This window comes from Macaca mulatta, chromosome 11 (assembly GCF_049350105.2).
Source record: "Macaca mulatta isolate MMU2019108-1 chromosome 11, T2T-MMU8v2.0, whole genome shotgun sequence".
NCBI lineage: Eukaryota > Metazoa > Chordata > Mammalia > Primates > Cercopithecidae > Macaca > Macaca mulatta.
Genome location: NC_133416.1, coordinates 118,674,283 through 118,688,502, shown reverse-complemented (window position 1 = coordinate 118,688,502; position 14,220 = coordinate 118,674,283). Strand labels below are relative to the sequence as shown.

General features: G+C 41.9%; 1 protein-coding gene and 2 long non-coding RNA genes across 52 annotated transcripts in view; 2 read left to right on the top strand and 1 right to left on the bottom strand.

Moving 5' to 3' along the window:
• ATXN2 (ataxin 2) overlaps positions 1-14,220 on the top strand; it is a 151,754-nt gene that overhangs the window by 111,551 nt on the left and 25,983 nt on the right. For 18 of the 50 annotated variants that reach the window (XM_077955140.1, XM_077955134.1, XM_077955121.1 and 15 more), the window contains 2 exons: positions 763-915; positions 1,298-1,358. In XM_077955140.1, coding sequence (XP_077811266.1) covers positions 763-915; positions 1,298-1,358 — 214 coding nt within the window. Of the gene's footprint in view, positions 1-762; positions 916-1,297; positions 1,365-13,079; positions 13,113-14,220 lie in introns of all 50 variants that reach the window. The other 32 variants (XM_077955132.1, XM_077955120.1, XM_077955125.1 and 29 more) reach the window with 2 other exon arrangements.
• LOC144333086 (uncharacterized) lies at positions 3,405-5,482 on the top strand. The gene is made up of 3 exons (XR_013401442.1): positions 3,405-3,618; positions 4,096-4,798; positions 5,224-5,482. It is a non-coding gene; the product is annotated as an uncharacterized LOC144333086 (long non-coding RNA).
• LOC144333090 (uncharacterized) lies at positions 9,005-11,835 on the bottom strand. The gene is made up of 2 exons (XR_013401446.1): positions 10,336-11,835; positions 9,005-9,354 (listed from the first exon to the last, which is right to left on the bottom strand). It is a non-coding gene; the product is annotated as an uncharacterized LOC144333090 (long non-coding RNA).

Below are 14,220 nucleotides of genomic sequence, written 5' to 3'. Positions count from 1 at the left end.
TTCTTACATGGCCATTAGTGAATACTTTTTAGACATTAAAAAAAGGTCTTTGTTTTGTCATCAGTTAGATGTGATCTTGGGCAAATCTTTGAATTTCTCTGACCCAGAATTTGACAATGGGTGGCTAGCTAGGCTATCAGGTTTATAAATATGTCCTCTGCACCTGAGGGTTTTGCATCCTGGATTCAACCAACCATGGATCAAAAATATAGTTAGGATAATCTGTACTGAACACATGCAGACTTTTCCTTGTCTTTATTCCAAAATGATACAGTAAAGCATTTACTTTGTTTTAGGTATTATAAGTAATCTAGAGATGACGTAAAGTATATAGGAGGATATGCATAGGTTGTATGCGAATACTTCACAATTTTATATAGGGGACTTGAGCATTCTAAGACTTTGGTATCTTCGTAGTGTACTGTAACCAATCCCCCACAGATACCAAGAGATGACTGCTATTATTATTCTACTGAGATCATAAGGTATATCTATTTTTAATTTTTAAAAACACTTCCATCAGTTTCTTAAAAATCACTGCCACTGTTTTTAATATTTTTTAATTGGCAAAGTTTTAAGTTTCTACTGAAACGTTTTTTCTTTTATTGAAATGTGAAAATTGATGTGCTATGTTTTTGTTTTTAATAAAAGGAAAATAGTTAAAGCAAGTAAAATTAGACAGATTGGGAAAATCAGTCTTTAAATTGCAATAATAGTTCATTTATTACCTTGAAATAATTGAATTTATTGTTGTTTTTGTAGCCAAAGCCTTCTACTACCCCAACTTCACCTCGGCCTCAAGCACAACCTAGCCCATCTATGGTGGGTCATCAACAGCCAACTCCAGTTTATACTCAGCCTGTTTGTTTTGCACCAAATATGATGTATCCAGTCCCAGTGAGCCCAGGCGTGCAAGTAAGTCATAGAATTTGATGTTCACTTAGCCTCCCTAATTGTTTGTATCTGACACCAAGCACTCTTAGGTTTTCAGTGACTTGAGGGTGTGATGGTTATGCATAGGCATTTGAAACAGAGAGGCATGCAGAGATTCAATGTGATATTAAGTATAAGGACCTAAATCTGAGAATGTTTTCTGTGAAAAAGATGGTTTAGATTTACTTTAGTTTGGGGTTTGTTCCTTTTAGCTGTGGGTATGATCTAATTTTTAAATGACTAATAGAGAAAATCAGGAAACCTTCTCATGCCTAGCTCTCTAGCAATATAAAACTAAGAGTGACAGAATACCTTGTTATTATCATAGGAGCCTAATGTTAATTTTTTTTTTTATTCTCTCAAGCCTTTGTACCCAATACCTATGACGCCCATGCCAGTGAATCAAGCCAAGACATATAGAGCAGGTAAAGGTGAGAATAATCCTGCCTGTGTTTGCTTGTAGTTTGCATGCTGCATGAATTGAGTAACTAAGTTTATAATGAATAAATAGTTGTAGTTTAGCTCTGACTTTTTGATGAGGCTATGCTTTGGCTTTTGATGAACAACATTACATAGATATTCACATGGATTTTACAAACAAAAACAGGAGAGGAGAGATGCCCATCAATTGTGATTGTATAGTATCCTCTTCAAAAAGAGTAATTGGAGGCCAGGTATGATGTCTCACACCTGTAATTTTAGCATTTTGGGAGGCCAAGGTAGGAGGGTTGCTTAAGCTCAGGAGTTCAAGATCAGCCTGGACAACAGAGACCTTGTCTCTACTAAAATTCAAAAAAATTAGCTGGGCATGATGGCATATGCCTGTAGCCCCCGCTATTTGGGGGACTAAGGCAAGAAGATCACTTGAGCCCAGGAAGTAGAGGCTGCAGTGAGCTGTGACTGCGCCACTGCCGTCCAGCCTGGGCGACAGAGTGAGACCGCGTCTCAAAAATAAATACTGGCCGGGCGCGGTGGCTCATGCCTGTAATCCCAGCGCCGAGGCAAGGCGGGTGGATCACCTGAGGTCAGGAGTTTGAGACCAGCCTGGCCAGCATGGTGAAACCCCATCTCTACTAAAATACAAAAATTAGCTGGACACGGTGGCGCCCGCTGCCCGTAATCCCAGCTGCTAGGCGGGGATGAGGTAGAAGAATTTCTTGAACCTGGGAGGCAGGGGTTGCAGTGAGCCAAGATCGTGCCACTGCACTTCAGCCTGGGCAACAGAGTGAGACTCCATCTCAAAACAAACAAACAAACAAAAAAACAGACTAATTGGCTGGACACAGTAGCTCCATGCCTGATATCCCAGCTGGAGGAAGACTTGAGCCCATGAGTTTGAGAGCAATGTGGGCAATTTAGTGAGACCCTAGCTCAAAAAAAAAAAAAAAAAAAAAAAGTAATTCCAAAGCTTTTTAATCTGAAATCTGATTTAAATCTGAACTTAAATTTGAAGAAGAGGGTTCGCTACATTAATTTACTAGATTGCTAACCTTGCTTTATATATACCTACGGTTATTTCCCCAAAGCTAGAATTTCTTTTGAAGCAGAGGGGCAACTAACTTCAACCAATGTTGAAATCCTATTAGAAGGTTGTTTTGGCCAGGCTTGGTGGCTCCGCGTGTAATTCCAGCACTTTGAGAGGCTGAGGTGGGCAGATCGCATGACCCGGGAGTTTTAAGACCAGCCTGGGCAACATGGCAAAAACCCGTCCCTACAAAAAAAAAAAATAGAGATCTTAGCCAGCCGTAATGGTGTGTTCCTCGAGTCCTAGCTACTTGGGAGACTGAGGTGGGAGGATCAATTGAACCCAGAATGTCCAGGCTGCAGGGAACTGTGACTGAACCACTGGGCTCCAGCCTGGGTGAAAGAGCAAAACCCTGCCTCAAAAAGAAAAAAAAAGATGGATGTTTCTACATTAAAATGAGGGAGTTGTTGTATAATCTAGTTGCATAAACTAGTATTTTGTGCTTGTGTGGTTAAAGAGCCTTCATAGAAAAAATCCCCCATTTTTCTTAAAAGGAAATCTTTTGGCCAGGCGTGGTGGCTCACACCTATAAGCCCAACACTCTGGGATGCCGAGGTGGGCAGATCAGTTGAGGTCAGGAGTACGAAACCATCCTGGCCAACATGGTGAAAACCTGTCTGTACTAAAAATACAAAAATTAGCTGGGTGTAGTGGTGCGTGCCTGGGTGACAGAGCGAGACTCCATCCAAAAAAAAAAAAAAAGAGAAAAGAGTTCTTTTAATGTTGGAAAATGCTAAAGGGTTTCGTTTTTGCCAATCAGTTAATTTAGAATGGTTAATTTCTATCAGTTGAGAAACTACAGAAAGTAGAATAATTTATACAGAAAACATATTTCTCAGTGCCCAGTAATTGCCTTTCTGACATAAAGTTTTCATTTTTCCTGAATTAAGATTTCCTCAATGTGTTTTTTGGGTGTTTTGTGTGTGTGTGTGTGTGTGTGTGTTTGTGTTTTTTTTTGTTTTTTTGTTTTTTTTTTGAGACGGAGTCTGGCTCTGTCGCCCGGGCTGGAGTGCAGTGGCCGGATCTCAGCTCACTGCAAGCTCCGCCCCCCGGGTTTACGCCATTCTCCTGCCTCAGCCTCCCGAGTAGCTGGGACTACAGGCGCCCGCCGCCTCGCCCGGCTAGTTTTTTGTATTTTTTAGTAGAGACGGGGTTTCGCCGTGTTCGCCAGGATGGTCTCGATCTCCTGACCTAGTGATCCGCCCGTCTCGGCCTCCCAAAGTGCTGGGATTACAGGCTTGAGCCACCGCGCCCGGCCATGTGTGTTTGTGTTTTAATTATTTATTTTATTTTTTTGCATACAGGATCTCGCTTTGTTGCTGAGGCTGGAGTGCAGTGGTGCTATCATGGCTCAGTGCAGCCTTGACCTCCTGGGCTCAAGCGATCCTTCCCTCTCAGTCCCCTGGATAGCAGGGAGTACAGGTGCGCACCACCACACCTAGCTAATTTTTCTATTTTTTGTAGAGATGGGTTTTGCCATGTCGCCCAGGCTGGTCTCAAACTCATGGGCTCAAGCTATCAGCTTGGCTCCACTTCCCAAAGTGCCTGCACCCAGCCGATTTTCTCAATGTTTGATGTAATTGTGATTTCATGGAATTTTTTTTTTTTTCTTTTTTTTTTTTTTTTTTGAGACGGAGTCTTGCTGCCTCGCCCAGGCTGGAGTGCAGTAGCCGGATCTCAGCTCACTGCAAGCTCCGCCTCCCGGGTTCACGCCATTCTCCTGCCTCAGCCTCCCACGTAGCTGGGACTACAGGCGCCCGCCACCACGCCTGGCTAATTTTTTTGTATTTTTTAGTAGAGACGGGGTTTCACTGGGTTAGCCAGGATGGTCTCGATCTCCTGACCTCATGATCCGCCTGTCTCGGCATGATTTCATGGATGTTAACTAAAAATCTTAATTTTCGTTTTCTCAGTATGCTATTTTTTTTCTTTTTTGCCTTAGAACATATGAATCTGTTGAAAGAACTCTGCCTGAAATAATGTAATCAGATTATAGAGTTTAATCTTATTTTCAGGGCCTGTAAAAATTCTGAGAAGAAAGTGGATTTTTTTTTTTTTTTTTTTTTTTTGCTACCGTTTTAATGTAATGTTAAGGTGTTCATGTATCACTAGAAGGTGTAGCTGTTTTCAGTGATTACTTAAAACAATGCAATGGGAACTTTTTGTTGTCGTTAAAATATAAAAGATTACTGTAGTAAGAGCAAGCATGACAGTTTGGCTCTCTGATGGGAGAGTCACATTCTAACTTTATGGAGGTGCTGTCTTTTTAATAGAAATGATATACTCAGAGGGTGGGCACAGTGGCTTATGCCTGTAATCCCAGCACTTTAGGAGGCTGAGGTGGGTGGATCATGAAGTTAGGAGTTCGAGACCATCCTGGCCAACATGGTGAAACCCCGTCTCTACTAAAAATACAAAAATTAGCCTAGCGTGGTGGTACGCATCTGTAATCCTAGCTTCTCGGGAGGCTGAGGCAGGAGAATTGCTTGAACCCGGGAGGCAGAGGTTGCCATGAGCCAAGATGGCACCATTAACTGACTTGTTTAACTGACTTCCTTTGTACTTTTTTTTCCCTTTGTTGAAGTATTTAAAACAAATCTCAGACATCATGTCATTTAATTCCTACATCCTCAATGTGTATCTTTTTTAAAACAGGAATTTTTCTTTGGTACCCATAGTGCTGTTATCCCATTTTATAAAATAAATAGTAATTTGGCCGGGCGTGGTGGCTCACGCCTGTAATCCCAGCACTTTGGGAGGCCGAGGCGGGTGGATCACCTGAGGTCGGGAGTTCGAGACCAGCCTGACTAACATGCAGAAACCCTGTTTCTACTAAAAATACAAAAATTAGCTGGGCGTGTTGGCGCATGCCTGTAATCCCAGCTATTCAGGAGGCTGAGGCAGGAGAATCACTTGAACCCGGGAGGCGGACGTTGCGGTGAGCCGAGATCAAGCCAATGCACTCCAACCTGGGCAATAACAGCAAAACTCCGTCTCAAAAAAAAAAAAAAAAAAAAAAAAAAGACCATCCTGGCTAACACAGTGAAACCCCATCTCTACTAAAAATACAAAAAATTATCTGGGCCTGGTGGCGGGTGCCTGTAGTCCCAACCACTTGGGAGGCTGAGGCAGGAGAATGGCGTGAACCCGGGAGGCGGAGCTTGCAGTGAGCCCAGATGGCACCACTGCATTCCAGCCTGGGCGACAGAGCAAGACTCCATCTCAAAAAATAAAAATAAATGAAAAATAAACAGATAGATAGGTAGATAGATAGATAGATAGATAGATAGATAGATAGATAGATAGAAAGAAAGAAATTCAGTGGTAACCACACATAGTCAAATCACCCTAATTGAGTCAAGAATATATTCTTGCAGCTGGTTTGTTTTGAATATAGATTACATTTATTGTATCTCTTTGTAGTTCCCCTGCCTTTTCCCTTATTGCTTTGTATCAGAAGCCAGTTGTTCTGTGGTATGTCATGCATTCTCAATTTTTCTGTTTTCTTCTTGGGATGTCATTGATTACATCTGAGTTCATTTTGGGTTGGGGAGACAAATACTAAATGGTTCTGTGTGCGTTGTATCATATGTCAGGAGGCACACAATATCTTTTCCTACTTTTAATTACGAAATGATTGAGAGCTCAAGTGGTAATACCCTGCTCCCCTATCCCACCACCTCCCCATTGTAAGTTTTCAATTAATCTTTTATCTAATTCATTATTAATTTAATGCTTAACATTTTTTTCTTTAGGGCTATGGTACTCAAATTTTGGTGTGCAGTATAAACCTTTGGGGAGAGCTTGCTAAAAACATAGATTGCTTGATCCCATCTCCAGATTTTCTGATTCAGTAGGTTTGGGGCATAGGCTGAGAATTTGCATTTCTATTGCAATTTATAAAACCACCTCCCAAGTAATGCCGCTGGTCTAGGGCTATACACTGAAAACCACTGCAATTGGGGGTTTGTAAAGGGTGATTTCTGAATTCCTAGCTTTCTTCTGTGTTTATTAGCTGGAATTATTCTGTAAAGGACTGTTGTTTTCAATTGGGAGTATTTGGTTATCCTGAAATAATTTGTACAAGAAAGACAGGATAAATTCTTAATTGTTTTCAATTTTCAGAGTGAGGAGTTGGTGCCCTTGTTACTTCCCAACAGTGCCCACAAAGTTTTGCTTTTGTTTTTTTAAAGGGTGTATTCTCTCCCAACATTCTTATTTATTTATTCTTACTGTTTTAAAAAGTATTATGAATGCATGGATTTTTATATATTCATTGTATCATGTATTCTTTTTTGTTACTCTCATTGTCCCATCTTTGATGAATGGGAACCCGTTCAAGTTGGCTCCTGCAAAACTTTATTGCCTTGATTAGCTATCCCTCCAAGGTACCCTGATTTCTTTTTGCTGGGAAATAGTATTTTAAAATCATTATCTGGTCATTGGCGCTAATTACTGTTGCAGTATTGCTTCTAGGCATTTTCCAGACTAAACTAGGAAATACCACTGTAGGCCAGGTGCAGTGGCACCTGTATCCCAGCACTTTGGGAGGCTGGGGTGGGCAGATCACTTGAGGTCAGAAGTTCAAGAGCGTCTTGGCCCACATGATGAAACCCTGTCTCTACTAAAAATGCAAAAATTAGCTGGGTGTGGTGGTGTGCACCTGTAGTCCCTGCCACTTGCGAGGCTGAGGCAGGAGAATCACTTGAACCCAGGAGGTTGAGGTTGTGGTGAGCCGAGATTGTGCCACTGCCCTCCAGCTCTGGGCAATAGAGTGAGACGAGAAAGGAAGAAAGGAAGAGAGAGAACTTTTTAAAATCAGAAATTTAAATTAATATTTCCAAGTCAAGTTAACATTGTAAGATTTTTACTTTTTACTATGACTTCATGGTTTATCTCTTATTCTTTTACACTGAAGCTTTGGTTACTAAAAATAGTAACTATTATGATATTGCATAACAATTTATCACAAAGCTTAGCTACTAAAACAAACATTTCTTATTTCACACAGTTCCTGAGGGTCAGAAATCCAGGAATAGCTTAGCTGAGTGGTTTCTGTCTCGTCTCTTATGAAGCTGTTGACAGTGTTGGCTAGGATTGCAGTTATCCGAAGGGGTAACTGGGGCTAGAGGATGTGCATTCAAATTCGAAACTGTTGGTTGGCCACGTGGGCTTCACAGCCCCTAGTCATGACGTGGCAGCTGGCTTCTCCCAAAATGCATAGTTCAGAGAAACAGTCCCAAACAGAAGCTGCAGCGTGTTTTACAACCTAATCTTGATAGTGGCCTATCATCAATTATGTTCTACACTGTTGGTCATACAGAGTGACCCTGGTGTACAGAGTGACCCTGGTGTACAGCATGGGAGGGGACTGAAAACAGGAGTTAGATCATCAAGGACCATCTTAGAGGTCTGCTTATTTACATTTTCATACAGAGTATATACAGTATCTTCAAAATTATTATTATCTAATTGTTAGACTACAGAATAAATTTTGAGATGTCTTTGGAGTATTAGTTTTTCTCAGTATCTGTTTCAGTAATTCTTTAAGTGCCAGTTTTCAGAGTGTGACATCCTTGTTAATTCCACAGTACTAACTTCTAAAGTTGCTAAGTGTTACATCGACAGTGTGATAAATAGGTAGTTAATCCAGTCGAGTTTGTTTTTCATATTTAGAGATAGCTATTTTTTCATCTGCAAATTATTTGTATGCTTTTAAAGTGAAAATTATGTAAAAAGATGCCATTCATGAAGGCTGGGCTTAATGTCCGCATGCCTGTAATCCTAACATTTTGGGAGGCTGATGAAGTGAGAGGATCGCTTGATCACTGGAGTTTGAGATTAGCCTGGACAACATAGCAAAACCCCATCTCTACAAAAAAATTTAAAAATTGGCTGAGCATGTGGCATGTAACTGTAGTTCTAGCTCCTTAGGAGGCTGAGGTGGAGGATCACTTGAGCCCAGGAGGTAGAGGCTGCAGTGAGCTGTTATTGTGCCACTGCACTCCAGCCTGGGTAGCAGAACAAGACCCTATCTCAAAAAAACAAAGATGCATTCAGAGAAGTCTTGCTTATATCCCAGTCCTGTCCACCTGTGTCTTCCCTCATCCCGTCATCTGTAGGGGATCATTACAATTTTTTAATTTATCCTTACATGTTTACTTTTGCACATTTACATTTGTTTATTTTTTAAAAATAGCTTTATTTAGACATTATTCACATACCATGAAATTTATCCATTTAAAGTATACTGTTTCATGATTTTTAGTATAATCTTAGAGTTGTGTAGTCATCACCACAATCAACTTTAGTACCTTTTAATCACCACCAAAAGAAACTTTGTACCCTTTAGCAGTTACTCCCCTTCGCTCCCCTCTTTCCCCCTCCTCCATATAGCCTAGGCATACGAATCTTATTTTTCTTCTCTACAGATTTACCTATTCTGAATATGTCATTATAATAGTATCATGTTATGTGTAGCCTTTTGTGACTGGCTTCTTTCACCTGTGTTCTCAAGGATCATCCATGTTGTGACATGTGATAGTATTTCAACCTTTTTTTTTTTTTTTTTTTTTTTTTTTGAGACGGAGTCTGGCTCTGTCACCCAGGCTGGAATGCAGTGGTGTGATCTTGGCTCACTGCAACCTCCACCTCCCAGGTTTAAGTGATTCTCGTGTCTCAGTCTCCCAAGTAGCTGGGATTATGGGTGTCTGCCACTACACCAGGATAAGTTTTTGTTATTATTTTTTTGAGATGGAGTTTCTCTCTTGTTGCCCAGCCTGGAGTACAATGGTGTAATCTCGGCTCACTGCAACCTCTGCCTCCTAGGTTCAAGCGATTCTCCTGCCTTGTCCTCCTGTGTAGCTGGGATTACAGTGGCCTGCCACCACACCCAGCTGATTTTTATATTTTTAGTAGAGACAGGGTTTCACCATGTTGGCCAGGCTGGTCTCGAACTCCTGACCTCAGGTGATCCACCCGTCTCGGCCTCCCAAAATGCTGGGATTACAGGCGTGAACCACCATGCCCGACTTTTTTTTTTCTTTTTCTTTTTTTGAGATAGAGTCTCACTCTGTTGCCCAGTCTGGAGTGCGGTAGTGGGATCTCGACTCACTGCAACCTCCACCTCCTAGGTTCAAGTGATTCTCCTGCCTCAGCCTCCTGAGTAACTGGGATTACAGGCAAGCACTACCATGCCCAGATGATTTTTGTAGTTTTATTAATAGTAGAGAAAGGAATAGCTGAGCGTGGTGGCTCACGCCTGTAATCCCAGCACCTGGGGAGGCCGACGTCGGCAGATCACGAGGTCAGGAGATCAAGACCATCCTGGCTAACACAGTGAAACCCCGTCTCTACTAAAAATACAAAAAATTAGCCAGGTGTGGTGGCAGGCGCCTGTAGTACCAGTTACTCAGGAGGTGAGGCAGGAGAATGGCATGAACCTGAGAGGCAGAACTGACAGTGAGCCGAGATGGCACCACTGCACTCCAGCCTGGGCGACAGAGTGAGACTCCGTCTCAAAAAAAAAAAAAAAAAAAAACAAACAAACATAGTAGACAAAGGGCTTTGCCATGTTGGCCAGGCTGGTCTTGAACTCCTGGCCTCAAGTCATCCACCTCCTTCAGCCTTCCAAAGTGCTGGGATTATAGGTGTGAGCCACTGCTCCTGGCCTAAATATACCACTTTTACCTATCATCAGTTGATGGACATTTGGGTTATTTCCTTTTTCTGGTAATGAGTAATGCTGCTGTGGACATTCATGTACAAATTTTCATATGAGGCTGGGAGCAGTGGCTCTTGCCTATAATCCCAGCACTCTGGGAGGCTGAGGTGGGCAGATGACTTGAGGTCAGGAGTTTGAGACCAGCCTGGCCAACATGGTGAAATCCCATCTCTACTAAAAATACAAAAATTACCCTGGCATGGTAGCGTGCACCTGTAATCCCAGCTATTCAGGAGACTGAGGCAGGAGCATCTGAATCGCTTGAACCCGGGAGGCGGAGGCTGCGGTGAGCTGAGATCACGCCACTGCACCCCAGCCTGAGTGAAAGAGTGAGACTCTATCTCAAAAGAATAAATAAATAAATTTTTTTTTTCATGTGGCCTTAGATTTTCATTTCTCCTGAAGAGGAATTGCTGTGTTGGAACTGCCAAACTTTTCCAAAGCAGCTGCATCGTTTTGTATTTCTTTCACTAATGTACAAGTGTTCCAGTTTCTCCACGTCCTTATAAATAACCGATACTGTCTTTGGTTTGGGTTTTGTCCATTCTTGTGGTTATGAAGTGTTATTGTGGTTTTTTGTATTTTTGTTTTGCTTTGAGATGAAGTCTCACTCTGTCGCCCAGGCTGGAGCAACCTTCGCTTCCTGAGTTCAAGCAATTCTCCTGCCTCACCCTTCCAAGTAGCTAGGGCTACAGGCATACGCCACCACACCAGGCTAATTTTTGTATTTTTTGTAGAAATGGAGCTTCTCCATGCTTCTCAGGCTGGTCTCGAATTCCTGAGCTCAAGCGATCCCCCTACTTCAGCCTCCAGAGTGGCTGGGATTATAAGCGTGCACCACTGTGCCTGGCCCATTTTTGTATTTTTAGTAGAGACGGAATTTCACCATGTTGGCCAGGCTGGTCTTGAACTCCTGACCTCAAATGATCCGCCTGCCTCACCTTCCCAAAGCGCTGAGATTTTAGACGCGAGCCACTGTGCCCAGACTATAGGTTATCTTTTTACTTGCTTGATGGTGTTCTTTGTAACACGGTTTTTCATTTTGATGAAGTTCAATTTATCTGTTTGTTTTTTCTTTTCTTGCTTGCACTCCTGATGTCATATCAAACAAAGCATTGCCTAACACAAGGCCACAGAGATTCACCCCTATGAAACTCCCATAAAACTCCTATGAGTTTTATAGGTTAGCTCTTAACATTTAGGTCTACAATCTCTTTTGAATTAATTTTTGTATATGATAGGAGAGTAGTGGTCCAGGTTTTTCTTTTTGCTTGTGGATATCCATTGTCCCTACCTCATTTGTTGAAAAGACTCCTTTCCTCTTGTTTATTTATTTTTGAGATGGAGTCTTGCTGTCGCCCAGGGTGGAGTGCAGTGGCGCTATCCCAGCTCACTGCAACCTCCGCCTCCCAGATTCAAGCGATTCTCCTGCCTCAGCCTTCTGAGTAGCTGGGATTACAGGGGTGTGCCACCACGCCCAGCTAATTTTTGAATTTTCAGTAGAGACGGGGTTTCACCATGTTGGTCAGGCTGGTCTTGAACTCCTGACCTTGTGATCTGCCTGCCTCCTAGCACTCTGGGAAGCTGAGAGGCTGAGGTGGGAGGATCACTTGAGCTCAGGAGTTTGAGACCAGCCTGTACCATTAAGCCTGGCTAATTTTAGAATTTATCTTAAAGTAGAAAATGTGAATCCAGTTTATCTTGTTCTAAATGACTAAGATGTTTTAACCAGTTTTATTAGTCTGTAATTTACATACAATAAAATGCTTATCTTTTTATGTTTACATTTTAATGAGTTTTGACAAATACATTTGCTCATGTAACTACTTGCTTCATCAGTGAAGATGGAAAACATTGTGCCTGTTCCTCTTCTCTGTCCAACTGTACTTTATTACCACTAGCTCCAGTTAACCAGTGATCTACCTTCTTTTCCTGTAGATTACATTTATCCTCTCTAGATTTCTTTTTCTTTCTTTTTTTTTTTAGATTTAGGGTTTTTTTTTTTTTTTTACTTAAAGAAAAATTTTTATGGAAACGTCTCATTATATTGCCCAGGCTGGTGTTGAACTCCTGGGCTCAAGTGATCCTTCCACCTCAGCCTCCCAGAGTGCTAGGATTACAGATGTGAGCCACCTCAGCCAGCCCCTAGATTTTTTTTTTAATAAATGGAATCAAACAGCATATAACAGGGATGTTCAATCTTTTGGCTTCCCTGGGTCACATTGGAAGAAGAATTGTATTGGGCCACACAGAAAATACACTAACACGCTGATGATAGCTGATGAACAACAACAAAAAAATAGCAAAACTTAATAATGTTTTAAGAAAGTTTATGAATTTGTGTTGGGCCACATTCAAAGCCGTCCCAGGACGCAAGTTGGACAAGCTTGGTATATAATTTCATATATGTGTCCTAAACAGTGTAGTAATTTGAGCTTCATGTTAATATCAGCTTATTCCTTTTTTTGTTTGTTTTTGAGATGGAGTCTTGTTCTGTCTCCCAGAATTGGTCTGCAATTCTATTGCCTCAGCCTCCGAAGTAGCTGGGATTGCTGGCACGCGCCACCACGCCTGGCTAATTTTTGTGGTTTTTTTTTTTTTTTCTTTGTTTAGCAGAGACGGGGTTTCACCATGTTGACCAGGCTGATCTCAAACTCCTGCCCCCAAATGATCCACCCACCTTGGCCTCCCAAAGTGCTGGGATTACAGGCGTGAGTCACTGCGCCCAGCCAGCGTATTCCTTTTTCTGCTAAGTAGCATTTCATTTTATGATTATACCACAGTTAATTTACCCATTACTAGTCGATGGGCATTTGAGTTATTGCCAGCTTGTGGCTATTATGAATGAAGCTGCTGTGAGCATTTGTGTACAAGTATTTGTGTTTTTATTTCTTTTAGTTAAATACCTAGAATTGGAATTGCTGAGGTATGGTAAGTGCATATTTTATTTTTTTTTAATTTATTTTATTATTATTATTTTTTTTTTATTTTTTTTTTGAGATGAAGTCTCACTCTGTTGCCCAGGCTGGAGTTCAGTGGCGTGATTTCAGCTCATGGCAACCTCCCCCTCCCGGGTTCAAGCAATTCTCCCGGCTCAGCCTCCCAAGTAGCTGGGATTACAGGCACGCACCACCACGCCTGGCTAATTTTTTTGTATTTTTAGTAGAGACGGGGTTTTACCATGTTGGCCAGGCTGGTCTGGAAATCCTGACCTCAAGTGATCCACCCGCCTCAGCCTCCCAAAGTGTTGGGATTACAGGTGTGAGTCACCACACACTGCCTGGTAAATACATATTTCAATTAATAAGAAATTAGCAAACTTCCAAAGTGATTGTATCATTTTACATTCCAGCTGATCAGGTTCATATGCAAGTTCCAAGTGTTCTGCATCCTTGCCAACTCTTGGTATTGTCTTATCTTTTTAATTTCAGTAGGTCTAATGGGTGTCATAGGGTTACCTCACTGTGATCTTAAATGTACATTTCCCTGATGATGACTGATGAGGAGCACCTCGTCATGTGTGTGTGTGTTTTTGGCTGTCAACCTTTTTTTTAGTAAATTTTTCAAATCTTTTTTCATTTTATTTATTTATTTATGAGATGGAATCTCACTCTGTTGCCCAGGCTGGAGTGCAGTGGTGCCATCTTGGCTCACTGCAACCTCTGCCTCCCAGGTTCAAGCGATTCTCCTGCCTCAGCCTCCCAAGTAGCTGGGATTACAGGCATGCGCCACCGTGCCTGGCTAATTTTGTATTTTTAGTGTAAACAGGGTTTCACCATGTTGGTCAGACTGGTCTCTAACTGCTGACCTCAAGTGATCTACCCGCCTCGGCCTCCCAAAGTGCTAAGATTACAGGTGTGAGCCACTGTGCCCGTCCTAACGTTTCTTTTTGTCTCAGTGTTTCTGGCTGGGTGCAGTGGCTCATGCGTGTAATTCCAGCACTTTGGGAGGCCAACCTGGATGGATCATTTGAGCCGGGAGTTTGAGACAAGCCTGAGGAACATGACAAAACTCTGTGTCTGGAAAAAAAAAAAAAAAA